The 23,463-nt window shown below is 32.8% G+C and overlaps 1 protein-coding gene across 1 annotated transcript; it reads left to right on the top strand.

Moving 5' to 3' along the window:
- LOC139499603 (uncharacterized) lies at positions 1-17,661 on the top strand. Its single transcript, XM_071288355.1, has 6 exons — positions 1-134; positions 2,849-3,163; positions 3,913-9,272; positions 10,952-11,085; positions 14,988-15,175; positions 16,274-17,661. The coding sequence occupies exons 2-6, from the start codon at positions 2,962-2,964 to the stop codon at positions 16,759-16,761; spliced, it is 6,372 nt and encodes a 2,123-aa protein (XP_071144456.1). The 5' UTR covers positions 1-134; positions 2,849-2,961; the 3' UTR covers positions 16,762-17,661.
- Positions 17,662-23,463: the final 5,802 nt, after the last annotated feature.

Here is a 23,463-nt window from a genome sequence, read left to right as displayed (position 1 = left end):
GTTTCCGGCCTGGTTTATTCTCGCGTAGCCAGCTCGCACTATGAACACTGCATAAAGAACCCAGGCTAAGCATGTTTCTTGAGAAAAAAAACCTTTGCATAGCTACCTGAATTATTTAAAACAGGATTGAGAATGTATGCAAGTTTCTTTCACAAATGATAGAAATGTTTTCTTATGTATTCGCTTTATGCATGATCTAGATCTGTATCTTCCTTCTATAATTTAGGAACACAACCCTGGATGGTGGCATACCCGCCAACTATCACTATTTGTGGGGGATTTCCCCCATGGAGGCTCCCTAATTGAAATTTTGAAAGAGCAATTTTGTCCACAATTTAAACAAACAATTAATTTTGACTTTATGCTTATAGAATAATTTGTGCAGAAGCCAAAAAAACAACATTAAAATGTATTTGCAGGCCCCCTTGAAGGTTGTTTATGACTTATGACAGCCATCTTGCACGCAAAACCTCCATGGGCATTTTGAAAAGTTGGCAGGTATGTGGTGGAAATGAAAAGTGGGAAATGAGCAGGTCAGGAATAACCACCAATTGGTGGATTATACCTCAATTGACGTATAATCCACCAATAGACATGATAGACATATAATGGTATAGACAAATTGGTGTATAATTCATTGTTTTTCAAAACAAATTATTCCACCAAAATGGAGCATATATTGTCATATTGTTTTCTTAAAACCATATTATGGTATGAAAACTTGTCAAACATTCCTAGTTTAGTATAGTAACATAACATATTGCATTTAAGCAATAATTTTATTTGAAGTTTCTTCTATTGTTATCTTGTCAATTCTTGATTTGCAAATTTACCTGTAATCACCTGTCAATGGACATCATTACTCTCTGCAGTCATGTGATGAGGGTGGATAGGACCTTTATCAGGACTCCGGGGTTCGGGTGTTTTTAAGCTCAGGATTTCGGGATTGACCCTTTAAGGATCCGGGAATCCTTTTTTTTGGATTTCGGGACGTCGAGATCTACTTTATTTAAATTCAGGACCTTAGGTTTTTGTTTTTTAAGTCTGGGATTTCGGATCAGGACCCCTCCTATCCCCCCTCTGTGATCATGAGTACAACTCCACAGGTGAATGGAGCTCTTTGTTAATACTTGACTTTCATTATCAAAAGTCAATCATGGTCAATAGTACAAATGTTTCAACAAAAGAATTGATATAAAATTGAGAATGGAAATGGGGAATGTGTCAAAGAGACAACAACCCGACCAAATAAAAAACAACAGCAGAAGGTCACCAACAGGTCTTCAATGTAGCGAGATATTCCCGCACCCGGAGGCGTTCTACAGCTGGCCTCTAAACAAATATATACTAGTCCAGTGATAATGAACGCCATACTAATTTCCAAATTGTACACAAGAAACTAAAATTAAAAATAATACAAGACTAACAAAGGCCAGAGGCTCCTGACTTGGGACAGGCGCAAAAATGCGGCGGGGTTAAACATGTTTGTGAGATCTCAACCCTCCCCCTATACCTCTAACCAATGTAGAAAAGTAAACGCATAAAAATACTCACATTAAAATTCAGTTCAAGAGAAGTCCGAGTCTGATGTCAGGAGATGTAACCAAAGAAAATAAACAAAATGACAATAATACATAAATAACAAAAGACTACTAGCAGTTAACTGACATGCCAGCTCCAGACTTCAATTAAACTGACTGAAAGATTATGATTTCATCATATGAACATCAGGCACAATCCTTCTCGTTAGGGGTTTAGTATCATACCATCATAACATATATGAGAAGAACATAACTCGTGTCATGCCAACAACTGCACACATACATTTTCAAGAGATACAGCAGGCTTTGACAAAACTGAAACTTTCGGAGGACTCCATAAGGGTCATGAAGTAGGTTGCAAGTTGCAAAATCAGGCTCCTATCTCACACTAGCATTTTATTACAAAAAAATTGCATTATACGTCAATTGGTCTATACCAATATACCTCAATTGGTGGATTATACGTCAGTTGAGGTATAATCCACCAATTGGTGGTTATTCCTGACCTGATTAGGGCAATAATTATATATCTAATTTGACCTTATTTGAGGGTAGTATTGGGGCTACCTTCATGACAAATAATTATAAAAAAAACTAGCCAAATGATGTAAATAGTAGTTTTTGGTGCATTATGATAATATGACAATAAAAAAATCAACTTGTCAATTTTAACGAATCTTGTTAATTTTTCCCAAAATAACAGTAATGATAATTATTGAGACCTAACCCTGAATAAATGTGGGCAGTTTAAAGAAAATTACACGTCTCAAAGTTCAGTATACAAGTAAAAAAGAAAATATTATTCACTATTCGTTATCCTATTAAGTCTACACCATTTTCTTGCTGCATTGAAAACCAATCGATTGCCTTCGGCTGTTATCTACTTGTTGATTGGAATATTGTCTCTTTGATATATTATCCATTTACATTCTCAATTTTATTTCAAAAATTTATAAAAATTTAGTCTAAGGAGAAATAATAAAGTTAAACATAAAATTTGAATATCGCACATCATGTTGCATTAGCATGTTGAAATCCCAGAAAAATGAGATTGTTATTGTTGGCACTGCTTGCATGTATTTTATCCTGAATCCTGAGTAATTTCTTGCAATTTGTTTGGCTAATATATTGTTTTAATAAATTTCAGTACGATTTTCTGTTACATCAATTGGAATTATCTCCCTATTAAAAAAAATGGTTTTAAGTTACTCTTTTTAAATTCTTGTATTAGGACAATTGCACACTGTATAACTTATAGTATACATTGTACTTACATGTAATAGTAATTATTCATTTAATAATTTCAGGTTCATGCTAAAGAATCAATCAAAAGTTTGCTGGCAGCTGTATACACTAATCCAGAACTTTTCATTTCTTAGATGGCTTAATTAGTGACAGAGTAAGGAGGAATAACATCAAGATGGTAAACTGTGATCACTTATCTCCCTTAGGAGATTATCTATATCAACTGTACAAAAGTCAGGTTCTATGTGACCTGTCAATCATAACTAGAACTGGTACAACAGTCCTGGCTCACAAACTAGTGGTGGCAGCTTTCTCTGGAGCAGTTAGAACAGAGGTGGAGAAATGGAAAGATTTACCCCAAGTGTCCATTGTTGTAGGTAAGCTGTAATTATTGATAGAGGTTAAAGATCTTAGAAATTCAAAGTACAAAAAAAAATTTAACATGGCTGCAGATATGAGACAAAGTTAAAGTAGAATACAGGTCCTTAGTTAAGGTCACTACACCACAACACATTATTCTTAGTACAGCCTGACTACCCTTTAAAAAGAAGATGTGGTATGATTGCAAATGAAACAACTGTTCACAAGAGACCAAAATGACACAGAAATTAATAACTTAAGGTCACTGCACAGCTTTCAACCATGAGTTAAGCCATAACAGCGCATATTCAGCTTTATAAGGCACCAAAAGGACAAATGTATAACATGTATAACAATTCAAACGAAAAAAGTAATGACCTGATTTATGTACGAAATAATAAACTAGTCTGTCTGCATTATTTTAAATGTTTCTTAAATTTCAAGAGATTATAATTGAGACTTCAGAAAAAATCAAAATGCAGGTTCTTATTATTGCTATATTTCCATGGTTGCCATATTTCCATGGTTTATTAAAAAAAAGTTATCAAAGGTATCAACATGGAGGCAAAGTTTCTTTCTGGTCTTTATGTCTGTCTTATGTTTTTCACACTTTTTTTAGACAGTCAGTTTTATTAAAATCATACACATCATGTATACATAAAAAGTCTAGTGAGTGTTGTTCTGGTGTTAATAAATTGAATTTGTAAACTGGTATAAATAAATATAATTTTGTCATGTTTACAAAGTTTCTTTTTTCTATCAATAGATTGTGAAGTAGCAGTCTTAATGGAGTTTTTAGATTATATGTACACTGGAAATCTACATCTTAGTGAAGAGTTATTTCCCCTGCTACAGAATGTAAGTCATGGTTTACAGATTCCATCACTTCAAAAATACTTGGAAGAATATCAGACAAGTTTAACAAGGCCAAGTAATGGAGATTATGCACAAAAAGGGGAAGTAACTGATATAAAAAATGAATATGGAGAAACTATTTCAGACATATCAGAACAAACGAGCATTGAAGAGTTAAATGAAGTAAGAGAGCTAAATGTCATTACAAAGGAAGAGAAAGTGACTAATTCAGATATATCTGAAAACACAATCATTGAAGAGTCAAATGAAAGGGAGCTAAATGTCATTACAACAGAAGAGAAACAGGAAATAACTGTCTTTCAAGAGGAAGAGAAGAGAAATAATTTAGATATATCTGAAAAGAAGAATATTGATCAGTCAAATGAAGGAAGGGAGATTACTGTGAAAACAAATGGTGTAAATGGAGACTGTTGTTTTGTCAGTGGAAAAGTGAAAAATGGAAGAAATTTAGAAATGAATGAATCATTTGACAGTCAAAGTTTTGAAATGTGTGACGATGTAGGGGAAGAAGATGATGACACTTCTGCTGATGTGAATGACAATGTTGCATCATGGGAAGGTGAGATAGAGGTCATGGATGAATCCCCAAGGACAAGTAATATGCCAAAGCAAGGAAAACAAGATAGTCTGATCAAAGAGTCATATGTACTGCTAGAAAGAATTGATAGTCTTGTCCAACCTAGAGACTGTAACAAGACTTCAGGAAAAATAGATCATAGCAATACCCATGATACCGCTAAATCTGGTCATAGTGTCATAGCATCATCTATTCTAGTGAAAGATGGAAAAAATAAATATACATTGGATGCAGAACATTTGACAAACAGAAAGAAGAAAACTATCAGACATGATAGACATAGACATTTAATGAATCACTCACAAAATTCATTTAGAAAATTGAAACCTACCATGAAAAAGTTTAAAAAGAAGAGTTTTGCTGAAATGTTTGTTTGTAAATTGAAGAAACTGTACTCAAAACAGTATAAAGACATACTAGTACAAAAGATCGGATATTCCTGTAAAATCTGTCGGGTTTGGGATAAAAATGTTTCTCGCATCAAACTTCACATAAATTTGAAACACAGAAACATAAAACCAAGAAAGTTAAAATCTACAAGCCAAAAAGGAAGAAAATGTATATCTAAGAAAAGAAGTAAACATATGCTTGAAAAAAGAAAGAAGATAATGAAGAAAATTGAACAAAAAATTAAAAATTTTGAATGTTTTAGATGTGACAAAAGTTACTCGGGTATTCGTGCATTAGCATCTCATCTGATTGAAAAACATAAAATAAGATCCGACAGGGTGCAGAAATTGACCGGCTATCCAAAATACTTCAAGTATAAGAAATTTTCGAATCAGAATTGCAAAGAATGTAATATAAGCTTTGATTCATTGAGTGACTTTAGAGCACATTGTCGAAGTGTTCACAAGAAAAAACGTTTAGATCCTGATATAGCTTGTTCATATGAAAATTGTTCAGAAAAATTTCTACTTGAATCAGAACTTCTTGAACACATAGTTGAATTTCATAAAACTCATGCAAAAAAAAGTGTTGAGCATATGACCTTAAGGAGAGGTGAGGTCAAAGTTTCACATGGTGCTGAGTCTGTTGACAGATATGATCTCTCTAGACCGGAAAAAGAAGCAAAACATCAGAAAATATTGACTGGTTTCTCGCATAAAGTTGATGTGATAAAACAGACAATGACATGCGTAGATTGCGAAAGAAAGTTCACGAATCTACGTAACCTCTCAAATCATTTACAAAGTATTCATATGTACACATTTGAACAGGCAAGGGAAGTAACTGGGTATCCATCTTTCTTTAATAAAAGAATACACACGAAGAAGGTATCGAAAAATCAGAAATTTCAGAAACACACAGGAAATCTTAAAGAATTAGAAATGACACAAGACACACCTGATAAAGAAAGTCCTGCAAATGAAAAGTTACCAACGCCTACCTCAAGACAAATTTCTTTGAATCAGAAGAAGAAAATCAGTAATGTTTTATTACCATCAGAGAAGGACAGATGCGTTGAATGTCCCAAGTCGTCAATTTGTACACATAAGGTAATAGAAAAAGAAAAAAAACAACAGAAAACATCGACAGGTTACTCACAGAAAGTTGATGTGATAAAACAGACAATGACATGTGTGGATTGTGAAAGAAATTTCACGAATCTACGTAACCTCGCAAATCATCTCCAGAGTAGTATACATAAATACACATTTGAACAAGCTAGGGAGGCAACTGGTTATCCATCTTTTGTTAAAATAAAAGACACTTCTGGGAAAGAAAGTTCTGAAAATGCATTAGAAAATTTTACCAAGGCTATTGAGAGTCAAATGTCATCATATCCAAAGAAAGCAATCAAGTACAAAGTAATATTACCATCAAAGAAATACACATGTAATAGATGTCCGAAGTCATCGGTCAGTAGAAATAAGTTAATACATAAAAATCATAGAGAAATAATACATAAGAAAATACTTGTTTCAAAATTGTTTGCTAGCCAACTAGTTTTAAAGAAACATATCTGTCAGAGCTTTTCATGTATAAAACATCTTTCCAAAAAGCCATTCCAACAAGGTTCAGTAATTAGTACGTTGGATTCAAACAATAGTGACTCTCCTGGCACCTTGCTGAATCAAAGTATTGGAAATCAGAAAAGGTGCAAAGGAAACCAGTTTACTTGTTTGAAATGTGGATTATCTTTCCAATACTACAGCAGTGCATCATTACACTTCAAGAAAAAACATGGGAATCTTCAGTTACGACAACGAGCCATTTCTTCCAGAATAAAAAAGCATGTGGACATGCGTTCTTCAATGTTTTCTAGAGAGTTATGTTTACCTAAGGTACAGGTAGAATTCAATGAAAAAAATAGAACGTGTTACAAATGTCGAAAGACCTTTTCATCTAAGCGAAAGTTCTCCCGCCATTTGAAAAGCACTAGATGTCATACTGATTACTTACCATTAGAGCAGACAGGCTACACACGTAAAGTTGACATAAGAAAGCAGACAAAAACATGTGTAGATTGCAAAAGAAGTTTCACGGCATTACGTGGCCTTGCAAACCATCTACAGAGTAGTGTACACATGTACACATTTGAACAGGCAAGGGAGGCAACTGGCTATCCATCACATATTAAAATAATAGATTATACAACGAAGGTGTCAAAATGTCAGAAATGTTCTGTCCTATTTCCGACAATGAAAGATTTGAAAGCTCATACAGTTGCAGTACATGGTATTCCATGTAAATTCTGTGATCAAACATTTTCAAGTCCCTTTTCATTAAAAAGACATGGGTTTCGGAAACACAGAGAACATATTAAGGAATTCCAAATGATTACATATACATTTGATAAAGAGATGAATGAAGCATGTGATGGAGAAATTATCCCCAAGGCTAGAATGGCTAGCGAAAGTCAAGCATGTGATGGAGAAAACATCTCCAATGATAGTACGGTTAGTGAAAGTCAAGCATGTGACGGTGAACACATCTCCAATGATAGTATGGTTAGTGAAAGTCAAGCGTGTGACGGTGAAAACATCTCCAAGGCTAGTACAGTTAGTGAAAGTCAAAGTTCAACATATCAGAAGAAGAAAATCAAGTACAAAGTTATATTACCATCAAAGAAATACAGATGTAATAGATGTCCCAAGTCATCGGTCTGTAGAAATAAGTTAATACATAAAAATCATAGAGAAATAAGGCATAAGAAAATTCTTGTTTCAAAGTTGTTTGCTAGCCAACTTGTTCTAAAGAAAAACATGTGTAAAAATCGCTCATTGATCAAATCAGTTACCAATAACAACCTAAATTTGACCTCTAAGTCAGAAATAGAGGACATTGAAAAGATTTCAGGACCAAAAGTTGGACAGGAACCAAAAGTTATAGCCCTAAATGAAATGTCAGCTGATGTAGCAGGTTTAACACAGGAACCAAAAGTTGTAGTGGTAAAGGAAAAATCAGCTAATATGATAGGTCTAACACATTATTTTAAAGATGAAAATAATTCCATTGAACCATTATCAGACACGAAGTCAAACATAGGTGATCAATTAACTCTGATGGAAAATTCAGCCTTGATTGATCAAAATAACCCATTGGATACAATAGATAATGACTCTTCTGGTTCCTTGAATAATTCAAGTATTATTAATGAAAAACAGAAAAAGTGCAAGAGAAACCAGTTTACTTGTTTGAAATGTGGGTTGTCTTTCCCTTATTACAGCATGGCTTCATTGCATTTAAAGAAGAAACATGGAAGGCATCAGCTCAGACAAAGAGTCATTTTCTCAAGAATGAAAAAACATGTCAGTTTACGTAGAGTTCTATTTTCCAGAGACACAATAGAAACAAATACTTCCAATATATTGTCAGATGAAAAAAGGCAAACAAAATGTGATATATGTGACAGGACATTTTCATGTGTTGATACTCTTGCCCATCATTTAGTACACTATCACACTAACATGACCAAACGGGCAATGCAAGCATCAAGTAACATGGACCCCACTAATATGACTAAACCGGCAAGGCGAACATCTAGTAACTTGGGCAAGCAGAGAATTAGGTGTGTACATTGCAGGAAATCATTGAAATATCCCCGTACCCATGCCGCCCATCTTCAGATTGTTCATCATTATACTGTTGAACAGGCAATGGAAGTCACTGGATACCCTTCATTCAGGAAAAAAAAAGTTTACACAAAAAAGCCTACAAAATGTCTGAAATGTTCTGTGATTTTTCCCACCTTGAAAGAGTACAAAGGTCATGAAATGCTGGTCCATAGTATTCCATGTAAAATTTGTTGGGAGAAGTTTTCAAATTCATGGCTTTTAAAAAGGCATTGGATTAAAAAACATCCAGAAAATGTTCATGACCTTGAAGAAATGAAAACTACATCTTTAACCAGGATCGCTGAAGAAGAAGAGAATAGAATAGAAACTGAACAAATGTTTAAATGTGACAATTGTGATTTTACAACTAGAGAATTAAATGTGTTGTCGTCACACATCCTAGAAAGTCACCCAGAGGTCAAACCGTGCTGTTCTGTCTGTGGATATGTATACAGTAGCCAAGACGATGTGGAGTTACACATGAACGAATGCAACCGTAAAACAAAGACGTATCAAGAAAAATGCAGTGTTTGTAATAAAAAGTTTTATAAAAGATCAAGTTTGCAGATACATCAGTTCAAGGAACATGGAATACAGCATCCAAATGTTAAGGTACGTATGGTATATATAGTAGCATATGAATCTATTGTAATAAAAATTCATAATTTCAAATAAAATTTGTAGATTTAGCTTACAACAAATGTACAAAGTCCTTATATTTGCATACAGTAACATTCGTTTAAAGTGGAAACTTGTTTTAACATCAAATAAGCTTTTAAAAATTTAAATACATTTAAAAATTGCTTGCTAGTCCCTGTCTGTGATTAGTATTAGATAACTTTGGTTCATTTCCAAATCAATCTATTATGAAGGGGAGATAAACATATTGATTTACATGTATAGTTCTTTTCAAAAATGATGAACAGTTCTTTTTATTGTGGATTTCTTGGTTTAATACAAGTCAACAACAAAACTAAATTTTCAATGAATAACAAATATTCTTTAGGCTTGTATGCAGACTTCGGCAGAAACACGAAAATTAATATCCATGAAATGAAAGATTTCATTAATTTATTAAAATAGGTACCTAGGAAAAATGAATGAATCAACAGAAAAAGACTAATATGACTTTTGACTCCAGAATTTTTTATTTTCTTCAGGTTATCCTCTATTGAAAGTTGAATAAAGCTTACAATCTGATCCATAAAGCATGTATAGGGATTTTTATTTTTTTATGTTTTCGATACACAAACAATTCTAAGGAAAACTGTAAATGTAAAACAATTCCAACGATAAAACTAAAGGCCTTATTTATCATGTTTATGTACAAAAAATGAATGAAAAACAAATATGTAATACTTAAAGAAACAACAACCACTGAATAACTGGCTCCTGACTTGGGACAGACACATACATACAGAATGTGGCATGTTAGACATGATTAGGTAACCTGTCGACTAATTGTTAATGAGACAACTCTTCACAGGATACCAATTGTCAAAGAAATTTCAACTAAAGGTGACTACACCAGAGTTAGCGAAAAGTGTCAGTCCAAACGATTTCACCACCAAAATTTTGCATAGGACTGACACAATTTTAGTATTTTTCAATAGATTAAAAGAGAGGACCAGCTGATTTTTTTCAAAGACCACCAAGGGGAAAAAAATTTCACGAACTCTGCTTCACAGCCTTTCACAATGAACTTTAACAAAGATCATACTGCTTAGCAAGCTATAAAAGGACAGATATTAAACAATTTAAATGAGAAAAATAACAGCCTAGTTTATGTACAAATACTGTAAATTCAGAAATTATTGCATGCATTTATTATTGCAATATTGTAATTTTAGACTTAAATGCGATTTTATTTTAAGATTTTGAGAAAAATCCTGTTTTGGTCATATAAAATATTCCAATACAGAAGTTTAAATTATTGCTTTTACAACTCTGTTGCATGTTTCCCATTTAATAAAAACCTTGCAATAATTTCTGAATTTACAGTAAATGAAAGAAAAACAAATATGGAACACAGCAACAAACGACAACCACGGAATAACAGGCTCCTGACTTTGGACAGGCATATAGACCATTGTACATACAGAATGTGGCAGGGTTCCTGGTTTAACAAAATCTGTAGACAATAAAATGCAAATTTGTATTGTCTAACACATAAGATTTTATGTTTAATGTTTATGTATATATTTACATGTTTGAAATTAATGAGAATTAACACTTACACTAATAATTATAAATCTACAGCCCTAAATGAATTTTTAACTATATCATTTCAGAAATATAAATGTGATGTTGATGGCTGCAAAACCATCACTTACACATTAGCCAATTTTAATCACCATAAAAAAATGCATACAAGAGAGAAGAAATATTCTTGTGACGAGTGTCAGTTTATGAGTTCACAATATAGGTGAGTTCAGTGTTAATTATACTAGATTCTAATATGACGCACTTCTTACCTTTATAAAAAAAAACATGCTCTAACATGTCTAAATCCAATAGAATTTTGTTTTCACATGCGTATACATTTGTGTATTGACCTATTTAGAATAATGAATTTTATCAAATTACCTGCACTTAATATATTTCCTTAACTTAAAAAAACCCACTTTCAAACTTTATAATGGTGCACATGATGTTAATAATTCATTTATTATGACTGTAATGTGTTGCATTCTGAAATTGACATATTTGACCTAGATATGATGACCCTTCATGCTGGCTGTCTAAACTCCTCCCTCTGAAAAATCACAGTACCAGCCGTTTGCTTCTTTACAAACAAAAAAGTGAGGTTCATGGAAGAGCCTACATAAACGCTTTTACACTTATACTTATCGTACATAGAAATTACCTTAATTGACACCATAGGCATTATATTTGTGTTATTTTAGCCTTCACTATCGCTTGGGCATAAATTATCACAAATATATAATGCCTACCCATGTTAAAACTACAATAAAGTATAGCTTTTATTTCTTAAACCAAAACAACTTTGGGTTCAGGGGCACCCTTTCTCAAAATAATATACTGTCAAACCTGTTTTAAGAGACCACTTATGGGAGAGCAAAACAATGGTGACTAACGACAGTCACAGGTGGTCATTAATACAGGTTCAATCTATATGAAATGTATTACAGAGCGATCTAAAATCGGTGGTCTTTTAACACAGGATTTTGCTTAAGACACGTGGTTTCTTAAGCAGGTTTGACTCTTTTATACTAATCTGTGATCAGTAGCCTTTAAGTTTTTGTTAAAAAGTTATACTTAGGTACATATCGTACATGTATTATCTTTCCCCCAGTCCAGGCATTGTGTTTTGTTTGTGACTGATAATTTTTTTTCCTACAGATTAACCAATAGCTGAATAACTTTAATTAATACTATAGTGTTATTAACTGGCTGTTTCTGTATTGGCACTGGTATAGATTCAAGGTTTGCTGTATTGGCCTCGAGACCCGTAGGGTCGATGGCCAATGCAGCTGACCAAGAATCTATACCAGTGCCAATACAGAAACAGCCAGTTCATAACACTTTTATTAAATGATTATAAGAGAATTAAAAACTAGAAGTGAACATCCCGTATTAGCCCATGGGCCAATACAGCTTTTTTCCCGCTTTTTTCTGTATTGGCCCTGTTTTTTCCGTTTCAAAACTTTAAGACGTTACAAAACTTTAAGACGTTACAAAACATTGCACATCATTTAACCTGTTTATTTTATGACTTTAATTCAAAAAATATTATACAAATGTTTTTATGCATAACGATACTGCCAAAGTTAAGTAAAGTACGAAAATTGAAAACCAGAAGTGTACGTCCTGTATTAGCCCTAGGACTAATACGGCTTTTTCCCGCTTTTTATAGGACCGCAAATTTTGAAATTTTGTTTGTTGTATATTGCTATCACGTTGGCGTCGTCGTCGTCTGCGTTGTCGTCGTCAGCGTCCGAATACTTTTAGTTTTCGCACTCTAACTTTAGTAAAAGTGAATAGAAATCTATGAAATTTTAACACAAGGTTTATGACCATAAAAGGAAGGTTGGTATTGATTTTGGGAGTTTTGGTCCCAACATTTTAGGAATTAGGGGCCAAAAAGGGCCCAAATAAGCATTTTCTTGGTTTTCGCACTATAACTTTAGTTTAAGTGAATAGAAATCTATGAAATTTTGACACAAGGTTGATGACCACAAAAGAAAGGTTGGGATTGATTTTGGGAGTTTTGGTTTCAACAGTTTAGGAATTAGGGGCCAAAAAAGGGCCCAAATAAGCATTATTCTTGGTTTTTGCACAATAACTTTAGTTTAAGTAAATAGAAATCAATGAAATTTAAACATAATGTTTATGACCACAAAAGGAAGATTGGTATTGATTTTGGGAGTTTAGGTCCCAACAGTTTAGGAATAAGGGGCCAAAAAGGGACCCAAATAAGCATTTTTCTTGGTTTTCGCACCATAACGTTAGTATAAGTAAATAGAAATCTATGAAATTTAATCACAAGGTTAATGACCATAAAAGGAAGGTTGGTATTGATTTTTGGGAGTTTTGGCCCCAACAGTTTAGGAAAAAGGGGCCCAAAGGGTCCAAAATTAAACTTTGTTTGATTTCATCAAAATTGAATAATTGGGGTTCTTTGATATGCCGAATCTAACTGTGTATGTAGATTCTTAACTTTTGGTCATGTTTTCAAATTGGTCTACATTAAGGTCCAAAGGGTCCAAAATTAAACTTAGTTTGATTTTGACAAAAAATGAATCGGTTGGGTTCTTTGATATGTTGAATCTAAAAATGTACTTAGATTCTTGATTATTGGCCCAGTTTTCAAGTTGGTCCAAATCTGGGTCCAAAATTAAACTTTTTTGATTTCATCAAAAATTGAATAAATTGGGTTCTTTGATATGCCAAATCTAACTGTGTATGTAGATTCTTCATTTTTGGTCCCGTTTTCAAATTGGCCTACATTAAGGTCCAAAGGGTCCAAAATTAAACTAAGTTTGATTTTAACAAAAATTAAATTCTTGGGCCTCTTTGATATGCTGAATCTAAACATGTACTTAGATTTTTGATTATGGGCCCAGTTTTCAAGTTGGTCCAAATCAGGATCTAAAATTATTATATTACGTATTGTGCAATAGCAAGTCTTTTCAATTGCACAGTATTGTGCAATGGCAAGAAATATCTAATTTCACAATATTGTGAAATAGCAAAAAAAAATTTTAATTAGAGTTATCTTTCTTTGTCCAAAATAGTAAGCAAGAAATATCTTATTGCAAGAATTTTTTTTAATTGGAGTTATCTTTCTTTTTCCAGAATCAACTTAAATCTTTGTTATATACAATATACAATGTATATTCACTTTTTACTACCAACTGATAAATTTAAATAATCTTTACCATTCAGTGATAACAAGCAGTTTATTTTACATCTTAATATTTTATGATGTATTTAAATGAGTAGTTATTGTTGCAAACTCCATTAGAATATTTTAATTGAGATTAGTTTTGGAATAAGGGAAAGGGGGATGTGATTAAAAAATTGGGTTCAATTTTTCTCATTTGAAATTTCATAAATAAAAAGAAAATTTGTTCAAACATTTTTTTGAGAGGATTAATATTGAACAGCATAGTGAATTGCTCTAAGAGAAAACAAAAATTTTAAGTTCATTAGAACACATTCATTCTGTGTCAGAAACCTATGCTGTGTCAACTATTTAATCACAATCCAAATTTAGAGCTGAATCCAGCTTGAATGTTGTGTCCATACTTGCCCCAACCGTTCAGGGTTCAACCTCTGGGGTCGTATAAAGCTACGCCCTGCGAAGCATCTGGTTTTTTATTGGTACTGTTTTTTTCCCTGTTCGAAGAACAATATTTAATCTTGATTTATATCGACAGTGGAACGTTTTTAGTATTGCACATGCTGATTTATCCGTATTAGGGCTTATTTGCTCATATCATTTAATAAATAGAATTATTAAACAGTTAAAGGCATGCCTTCTATCTTGCAGGAAATACATGATCTTGAGCTTATTTACAAGGTTCATAGATTAAGGGAAGCTACCATTTACATTAAAGGCTTTAAGGGGGATATTGTTTTTTCAGAGTCTGAAATTTTGTTTGTTCAAAGTGCGATCAATTTATTTTGTTTTTCTACACTATCAATCTTTTTTTTTTCCTTCAATATTCAACTTTAAGGTATGGGGGAAATTAGGATTTAGAATATTTTTTTCTCATCTGCTTGACAAGAATATTTTTTAAATGGTTGTTCCCGTATCATTATTATTGATTTTTTTTATTAAACAAGCAGTATTTTTTCCAGTCAGTTATTGAGACATGTAAGGAGCGTACACAGACGGTTGAGACCACACTTATGTGAGAGTTGTGGCAAGGCTTACTCAGCCAAGAAAGATCTAATTCACCACATAGCAAACACTCATACAAGAGACAGCCACAAGTTCCAGTGTGAATATTGTCCTACCCAGACTACAACAAAGAATAGTCTTCAGAGTAAGTTGTCTCCCTTAATTCACAGTAAAAGAAACTCTAAATATATTTAACCCTATGGTGTGGCAATGGTCACTTTAAACATTTAAATCCATCACAGAGATTAATGCTGGCTCATTGAAGAAATTGTTAAGGAGGGTCTTGATTTGGAGGTCTTTTTTTATACTATTTCTTTATTTTTTAGACCAGTTTTTTCTAATCTATAATTATTTGGTCAATTTTTCACAATGCCCTTATTAATTATGCCCCACCTACGATAGTAGAGGGGCATTATGTTTTCTGGTCTGTGTGTCCGTTCGTCTGTCCGTCTGTTCGTTCGTCCGTCCGTCTGTTCGTTCGTCCGTCCGTCTGTTACACTTCAGGTTAAAGATTTTGGTCAAGGTATTTTTTTATGAAGTTGAAGTCCAATCAACTTGAAACTCAGTATACATGTTCCCTTTGATAAGATCATTCTAATTTTAATGCCAAATTAGAGAATTTATTCCAATTTCACGGTCCAGTAAACATAGAAAATGATAGTGCGAGTGGCGCATCCGTGTACTGTGGCCACATTCTTGTTTTTTCTCTACCTATTTGTATGGCCTTTTACAGGATGTAATATGATAACCCCTTGTCCGTCCATCCATTTGTCTGTTTGTCACTCCTTCATCAGTATGTGTTACGCTTTCATCAATTTTTATGAAACTTTGTAAAATGTTTATATATATATGTCCCTTGTCCAATTTTATACATTTTCTGAGATATGGGATTTTATTCATAAATAAGCAGACAAATGACATTAAAAAAAAAAAAAAAGTTTTTTTTTTGTTTACACAAAATGTGATGCTATCCAAAATTTCTGGGGAGAACACTGTAATATTCCTGTAGCTACTAACTGTATAAAAAAAAATTTAAAGTACAATAACAATACATTTAACTTTCATTTATTCCTATAGCCATTAACTGTATAAAAAAAAAACACATTGCAAGTACACAATGCATTTAACTTACATTTATTCCTATCGCTATTAACTGTATAAAAAACCCATTTAAAGTACACAATACATTTAACTTTCATTTATTCCTATAGCCATTAACTGTATAAAATTAATGTTCTTACAGATCACTTATGGCATCAACATAAGGTCAAGATGGCCGGTGATGAGCGTCAGTACTTCCAATGTGACCAATGTACTTATCAGACTCCAAACAGAAAAATATTTGCCAATCATATGAACAGTCACAATAACGTCAGGAATTACATCTGTGATCAATGTGACGCCAGGTTTGTGACCATGAAGGTATTAATTACTCATATGAAGTTCAAACATTCTACCAAGGACCAACATAAAGTCTGTAGTCAATGTGGTTATAGAGCAAAAACTAAGAATTCTCTTAACCTGCATATACGAGTTCAGCATCAACTCAAAGGAATAAAGCCATATAAATGTGACTATTGTGATTTCAGGTGTGCCACTAGTGGCAACTGTCGTAAACATATCATGGGCAAGCATAAAGGTTCACCAGTACATTATACCTGTGACAAGAAATATTTGGAAAAGGCCAGAAATGAAAGGAAGGCTGGAAACACTAATCAGTTGTTTGAGTAGACTGTGTTTTAGTCACTGATCCTTAGACATGTAAGACTGCAAATGTTACTGTTTCAGAGACTGGCCATTAGAACATGTAATTGTTCTTAAATCAGGATGAACACTCAAGAAACAATGTATAGATTCTCCCAAATTTTGACTAGCTCCAAATGTCCAATAATTTTAGAAATAAGTCTGACATGTTTTATCTTTTTAAAACTGATTGAAATTCAGAAAGCAGAAATTATTTAAATAAGTTTTAACACATCCAGTTAAGTGTGGAGAACACTTTTTTTGTTGGGTTTATGTCAATGTAGCATATGTGTTTAACCACTCAATCATATACAATGTATATAGATATTATAAATAAGAAGATGTCGTATGAATCCTCATGAGACATCCTATTCACAATGTATAATAAGAAACCAAACATATATATTTTTAATCATTAACAATATTGTTAAACCAGGCATGCGCCGGAAAGTAATCATCAACCAGTTGATGTTTTTCTGTATATAAAGAAGAAGAAGAAGGTCTCAATAATGAACACAGTTATAAAAAATGCAAAATCTTTGTATTGTACATAAATCAGATGGTTATTCTTTGTGTTTGAATTGTTTTAGATTTGCCATTTCGAGGTCTGTAATAACTGACAATGCCATTTGGAATTTGCCCATTGCTTAAGGCTGTACATTGACCTATAGGTGTTAACTTCTATGTCATTTGGTCCCTGATTAAGTTCATCTCATTGGCAATCATACCGCATCTTCTTATTTTTGTACAAACATAAAATTACTGAAAATTTCAAACAGAGGTGGCTAAATAGTAATAACATATTTGACAAGATTCGAAACCATAATATTACATAGAGCATACAAATAGATGTCACCATATTATGTCATAATAAAGGTTTGAAAACAATATAGCATGCTTTAGAATAAGAGGTAACACAACAAAATTGTGATTTTATTTTGAATATATTCAAACCAGATCAACCAAGTTCGGGATGCCATTTCCAAATCCATACATTAACAATTAACCAGGATTACCATATGGACTATAATACCAATGTCATATTTATATAACTGCAAAAGATTACCCATAATTAGCTGCGGAACCGTAGCTCTTAGGTCCTTATGCTATTTTTGGTCCGCAAATAGTCAAAAAATAGCATAAGGCCCTAAGAGCTACGGTTCTGCAGCTAACCCATAATTGCCATATTGTATATTATAAAATTGAGAATGGAAATAGGGAATGTGCCAAAGAGACAACAACCCGACCATAGAAAAAAACAACAGCAGAAGGTCACCAATAGGTCTTCAATGTAGCGAGAAATTCCCGCACCCGGAGGCGTCCTTCAACTGGCCCCTAAACAAATATATACTAGTTCAGTGATAATGAACGCCATACTAATTTCCAAATTGTACACAAGAAAATAAAATTAAAATAATACAAGACTAACAAAGGCCAGAGGCTCCTGACTTGGGACAGGCGCAAAAATGCGGCGGGGTTAAACATGTTTGTGAGATCTCAACCCTCCCCCTATACCTCTAGCCAATGTAGAAAAGTATATTAGTTTAGTTTGTTTACCATATTGTTTGATTACAATTGTTTCTGCTAACCATGCTAATTGGTGTACACCTAGTAAAAAGTAAATTCATAAAAATACTGAACTGTGACAAAATGGAAATTCCCTCAGCAAATGTCAAAATCAAGGGCTCAAACACATCAAACGAATATATATTAAACAACTCGTTTTATAGCTAGTTTAACCTCTCACTTATATAATAGTCACATAAATTCCATTATATTGGCAACGATGTGTGAACAAAACAAACAAACATATTAGGTAAAAATGTCAAAAATAGGGGTACAGCAGTCAACATTTTTGTATTATCCCAATCACTATAAAAACAAACAAATATGTCAACAAAGAAAAACAGAAAGGCATATAGACAAAGCAAAAAAGAAAGACATGAATACCAGAATTTACCACATCACAATAACACAATGACCGGATGTACTGGGACCGAGCCATGTCAAATGGACACCACCAAAAAAATTAATAATTAATTGGGCCAAAAAAAATAAATGTTTGATATCTATTTCAAATTGGCGCATAATGTTTAGAAATGCATAGGTTCAAGAAATATAAAAAAAAAAACATAAAGAATTTTACCTGATGACGTCATTATTATGTATGTACTATTTTCAAAAAAACGATGAAAAATACAGATTTTATTCAGTTTTCTATCTTTATTTCTGCTTAGGAAACATTGTGACAGGCAAGAAACAACAAAATAATTTATCAGAAGCTTTATTATTACTATTGACATGATCCCACCAAATATAAAGTTGTGTCTTGGGTGTGCACATACTTTTTTAATCTAAAATGTACATAAAATTTGATGAAAAACAAGGGAAATCATGAAGTTTTACAAAATATGCAAAATAAATCATGATTTGTTGCCATGGAAACTTCAATGTCAAATTTGTTTTGTTCCTCTGAGTACCTTGTACTGTTGTATGGTTTTCAGTTATTTAAGAATACATATGATAACTTTTAAATTTGCAGTAATTTTTGGGCCAAATAAGGGCCTTATTGCCCCTACTATTTTATATAAATAGTTTTGATTTAACACATTATCTATACCAAATATACACAGCCATTTTTGGGTCCAATAGCTGGTTCAATATTTTTTATTTATCAGAGACTTATATAAAAGTTTATTTGATAATGCTTCTAATTTTATAAGTAAACCTTCCAATATAAATTGGTTTCTTTTTGTATTAATAAACAATACTTTTTACAGAATTTTCCGATTTTAAAATTGCTGCCCAGTCGTTTGGTATTGATTTCTTTACTGAATTAATTTCAGCTAGAGTGGGGGGCACATATTCGCCGGGAACACAATTTCGCCGTTTTATGATTTTGAGGTGTAAACACTTCAAAGGAAGGCTGAAATGGAAGAAATATGCCGATAAATTATAACTTTATAACAAATATGATTGTTTTTTTAAACTTAAACAGAATTGCGGCACTTACTGCAAAGGACCGAAAAACAGACTAACGATTTTCGGTCAATTTCCTGAATGAAAAACACGATTTTCAAAGAAAGTTTTTCGTAGTAATTTTATGACTGATTGGCCTAAATTTCTGTTTTTTACATCTTTGAAATGTCTGCTGTTCATCTATAATGAAATTTATTTGATAAATATTACATAAAGCTGCAATTATTTGGTTTTAAATAGATGTGTAAAAACGGCGAATATGTGTCCCCCATTGACAAAACATCAGGAAATTTCAAGCACCCTTTAATCTAACTTTACAGGTGACTATTTTCAAACAAACATGTTTTCAAGCTTAGGAATGTTTTGCATTTAAAGTTATCTTCATATAGAAATATCAGTATACTTCAAAAACATATAGACCTGAACATAAACTGCAGAAAACATTGAAAGATACGGCGAAAATGAGCACCCCACTCTATCCAGTTTGATTTATTTTTTAGTTTATTTAAAATGATGTCTTGAGAAATACAGCCTTTTGTTTGCACTCTTGTTACAGTTAGTTCTTATTTGTTGCTGTTGCGCCACTGTCCCAAGGTAAAGGGAAGGCTTAACCGCTTACAAACATTATTAACCCGGCCACATTCTATTTGTGTCTGTCCTAAGTCAAGAGCACTTAATATTTGCATGGGTACAAAAAGATTTGGACTTGTACAAGAAAATCATAAAAAGATTCATGAACGACCTTTATGGCCAAAGCTTAGAAGGGATCCAGGAGACACTACAGTTCAAGCAAAACATATAGGCACATGAAGACGCTAAATAGAGATAAGCCCATATAACAATTATTACAGAACAACTCGATCTTAGAACTAAATTACAGTATGTCACTTTTTACCCAATCAATTTGTTAATTTAACTGCGATCATCTCGGAAATTGTTTTTCAGTTGTAAACCGCAAATCGAAATGTATAGATTCTTACATATCATTTGCACGTATGCTTATTTCAGACAAAACTACGATCTTCCTTTTCAGCTGTAACAGTTACGTATACACAGTTAAGATTTCACAGTATAATACAATCAGTTATCATGTCAAAGTGCATTACAATCGTGACAGACGGTATTCTAGTACTTAATTTTTCTTGATAAATGAGATATAAAGTTTGAAGAGTGAAAGCTTAGTGCATACGCACATATCGTCTATTCTTGTAAATACTGGACTCACAATCAGATGTGGAAACATATAAATAAAAAAATTAAAACTTCAAAACTCCGATGTGAGTCCGTATGTATATTTAAAAGTCTATTAGCCCCTTATTGACTTAAAATCCCGAAAAACTGCTACTAACAAATCTTTCATTTAGAAAAATAGAAGATAAACGATGCTTAGACGCTAAAGTGCGATGGTTGCAATGTGACGCTATCTTCTTGATAGCATTGTCGAAGTCCGATGGTATGAACGCTGAAGTGCGATCGACTACATAAACTATATTTCCATGCTTTTCTTGTCGATCTGAAAGTCAATTTGTTAGTTAGTAGCAGTTTTTCGGGGTTAAAAGTTAGTAACGGGCTACTAGACTTAATTTTACACCCGATTTTTTTTATTTCAACTTTTTTTACGTACGATATGGAGCGTGGCATTCTTTAATTACATACGGAGCCACATACTCCTTATTTTATTATAACGGTAAACGAGGATCTTATGACAGGAACAAAGTAAAGATTAATGATAACGCAGAATTCTGTCCACATGCATAAAATGAAGAGGAATAATATTTAGTATGCAACTGTAACAAATGACATACATAGACAATAATGACTGAAAAATAATATACTATCTATAAAACTAAAATAACGAGGTCCAATTTGTCAGCCGTCATCGGGCAAAAACGACAAATTAAAGAATTCAACTTTATATATAGCTAATATAGGACAATGGGGTAGATTAAAAATTACACCACTCCAGACCCTTTTGTTTTTTCACATAATTAATATTGCCAATAAAACAAGTTCCGGGTCGAATCCGATACGGATACAAAAACTATATTCACCTGTTACCTATTATCTTATCTGTACCTTCCGCATCTGACAGGCGCACCACCAAAGAGTGTATTTAGGATTTTGCTATATACACGGGTCATAATCACAGGGTTGACACTACTTAATTCAATCATTGTCAAATTGTTCCTTATTGTAGTATTTTAATCTGTAAGACTTTCTAAGATAACAATACGAATACTAAAAATCTGGACTTAAAATAAGGCGTATAGTTACAGTTTTCAATTTGTTAGCGGGCATGACGTAAAACAGCGAATCGAAGAATTCAACTTTACTTATAACTAATATAGGGCAATGATGTTGATTAAAATATAATACTCCATTCCAGGACCTTTTCTTCTCCAAATAATTAATATTACCAATAATTAATAAGTTCCAGGTCGGCGGGTTCACACAGAAAGAGTTTGAAAGCAGAAAAAAGTGTGTATCTTATAATCGGCATGACTTTATCAGACCACAATACCAATACTAAAAAAAGGCTTACGCATAGTTATATACTTTCATTCAGTCACTGACCCGCGATATCACGGGTGTGTTCTAGTAGCTATACAAATATACTTTTCGTAATAAATGTAAACTAGCCACCAGTTCACGTTTCATATAGCTATATATATATATAATCGCACATCAGCGAACGGATTGTCGCACTTCATTGTGACCATTGCACCCACATATATAAGAATCACTTTGTAAAATGTCCTTAAATCATTTTAAAAGACAATAGGGCACCTGTTGAAAATTCACACGATATCAAAAACCTTCAAATGGTCCAAATTATAGTTTGTTACGTTATCAGTAAACAAGTCAATCAACTTGAAAAGCCAAAATATGACGTCTTAATCATTATTGTTTGGGGATTCCCTTCTTGTATGTTTTCTAATTAATATAAAAAAAGAAGATGTGGTATGATTGCCAATGAGACAACTCATCACAAGAGACCAAAATGACATAGAAATTAACAATTATAGGTCACCGTACGGCCTTCAACAATTACCGCATAGTCAGCTATAAAAGGTACGAAATGACAATGTAAGTAAATGTTTACGCATGTCGATTTTCTCCTTAATACGACCTTATTCTTACAAATTTTACGCTGAAACACATATAGCAAAATTAGTATGATTTTTTATAAGGCGTATAAGAGGATACATCATCATAATATCTCCAAAGAAACACTTTCATGTCTTTCATTGGCAGCATTATTTTTTTTTATTACAGATACTACAGCATGTACAGTAACTGGTTATACAAAACATCTTACGATAAAGAAAAATTAACCGCACTCGTCATAAACTTATCCGTTTAACTTACTATCATCTTTGGTCGTCGGGTTTTTAACAAATGCTACAGGCATACGTAGCTTTATTTTTGCAATGTCTTATTTTAAAAAGAAAACAATAGTCTTCAAAAACAAATGACGTATGTATTAAAGTTATGCAATACCAGACATAAATCAATGATAAGAAATCATAATAAGTGCAAATTTGCACGAATGAACAGATATTATCTACGCTTACAATGATTCTAAGGCGAAACAATGCAATTTGTGCAGTAAGTAAACGATTTTTGGTTTTTGATATTCAGTGTAAAAATTAAGCTTGTATTATTTTTTACTTACTTAACCATTATTGAGAAAATTGATTCGAGTATTTG

The sequence above is a fragment of the Mytilus edulis genome, chromosome 12 (assembly GCF_963676685.1).
Source record: "Mytilus edulis chromosome 12, xbMytEdul2.2, whole genome shotgun sequence".
Taxonomy (NCBI): domain Eukaryota; kingdom Metazoa; phylum Mollusca; class Bivalvia; order Mytilida; family Mytilidae; genus Mytilus; species Mytilus edulis.
Note: the sequence above shows the minus strand (reverse complement) of the source record. Positions and strands in the feature narration are given on the sequence as shown.

What these genes read in the sequence shown, in the direction of transcription:
- LOC139499603 (XM_071288355.1), top strand. Translation starts at nt 2,962, where the DNA reads ATGGTAAACTGTGATCACTTATCTCCCTTAGGAGATTATCTATATCAA. An exon ending in TTTATGAGTTCACAATATAG is followed by an intron (nt 11,086 to 14,987) that starts GTGAGTTCAGTG and finishes TATTTTTTCCAG; the next exon opens with TCAGTTATTGAGACATGTAA. An exon ending in AACAAAGAATAGTCTTCAGA is followed by an intron (nt 15,176 to 16,273) that starts GTAAGTTGTCTC and finishes ATGTTCTTACAG; the next exon opens with ATCACTTATGGCATCAACAT.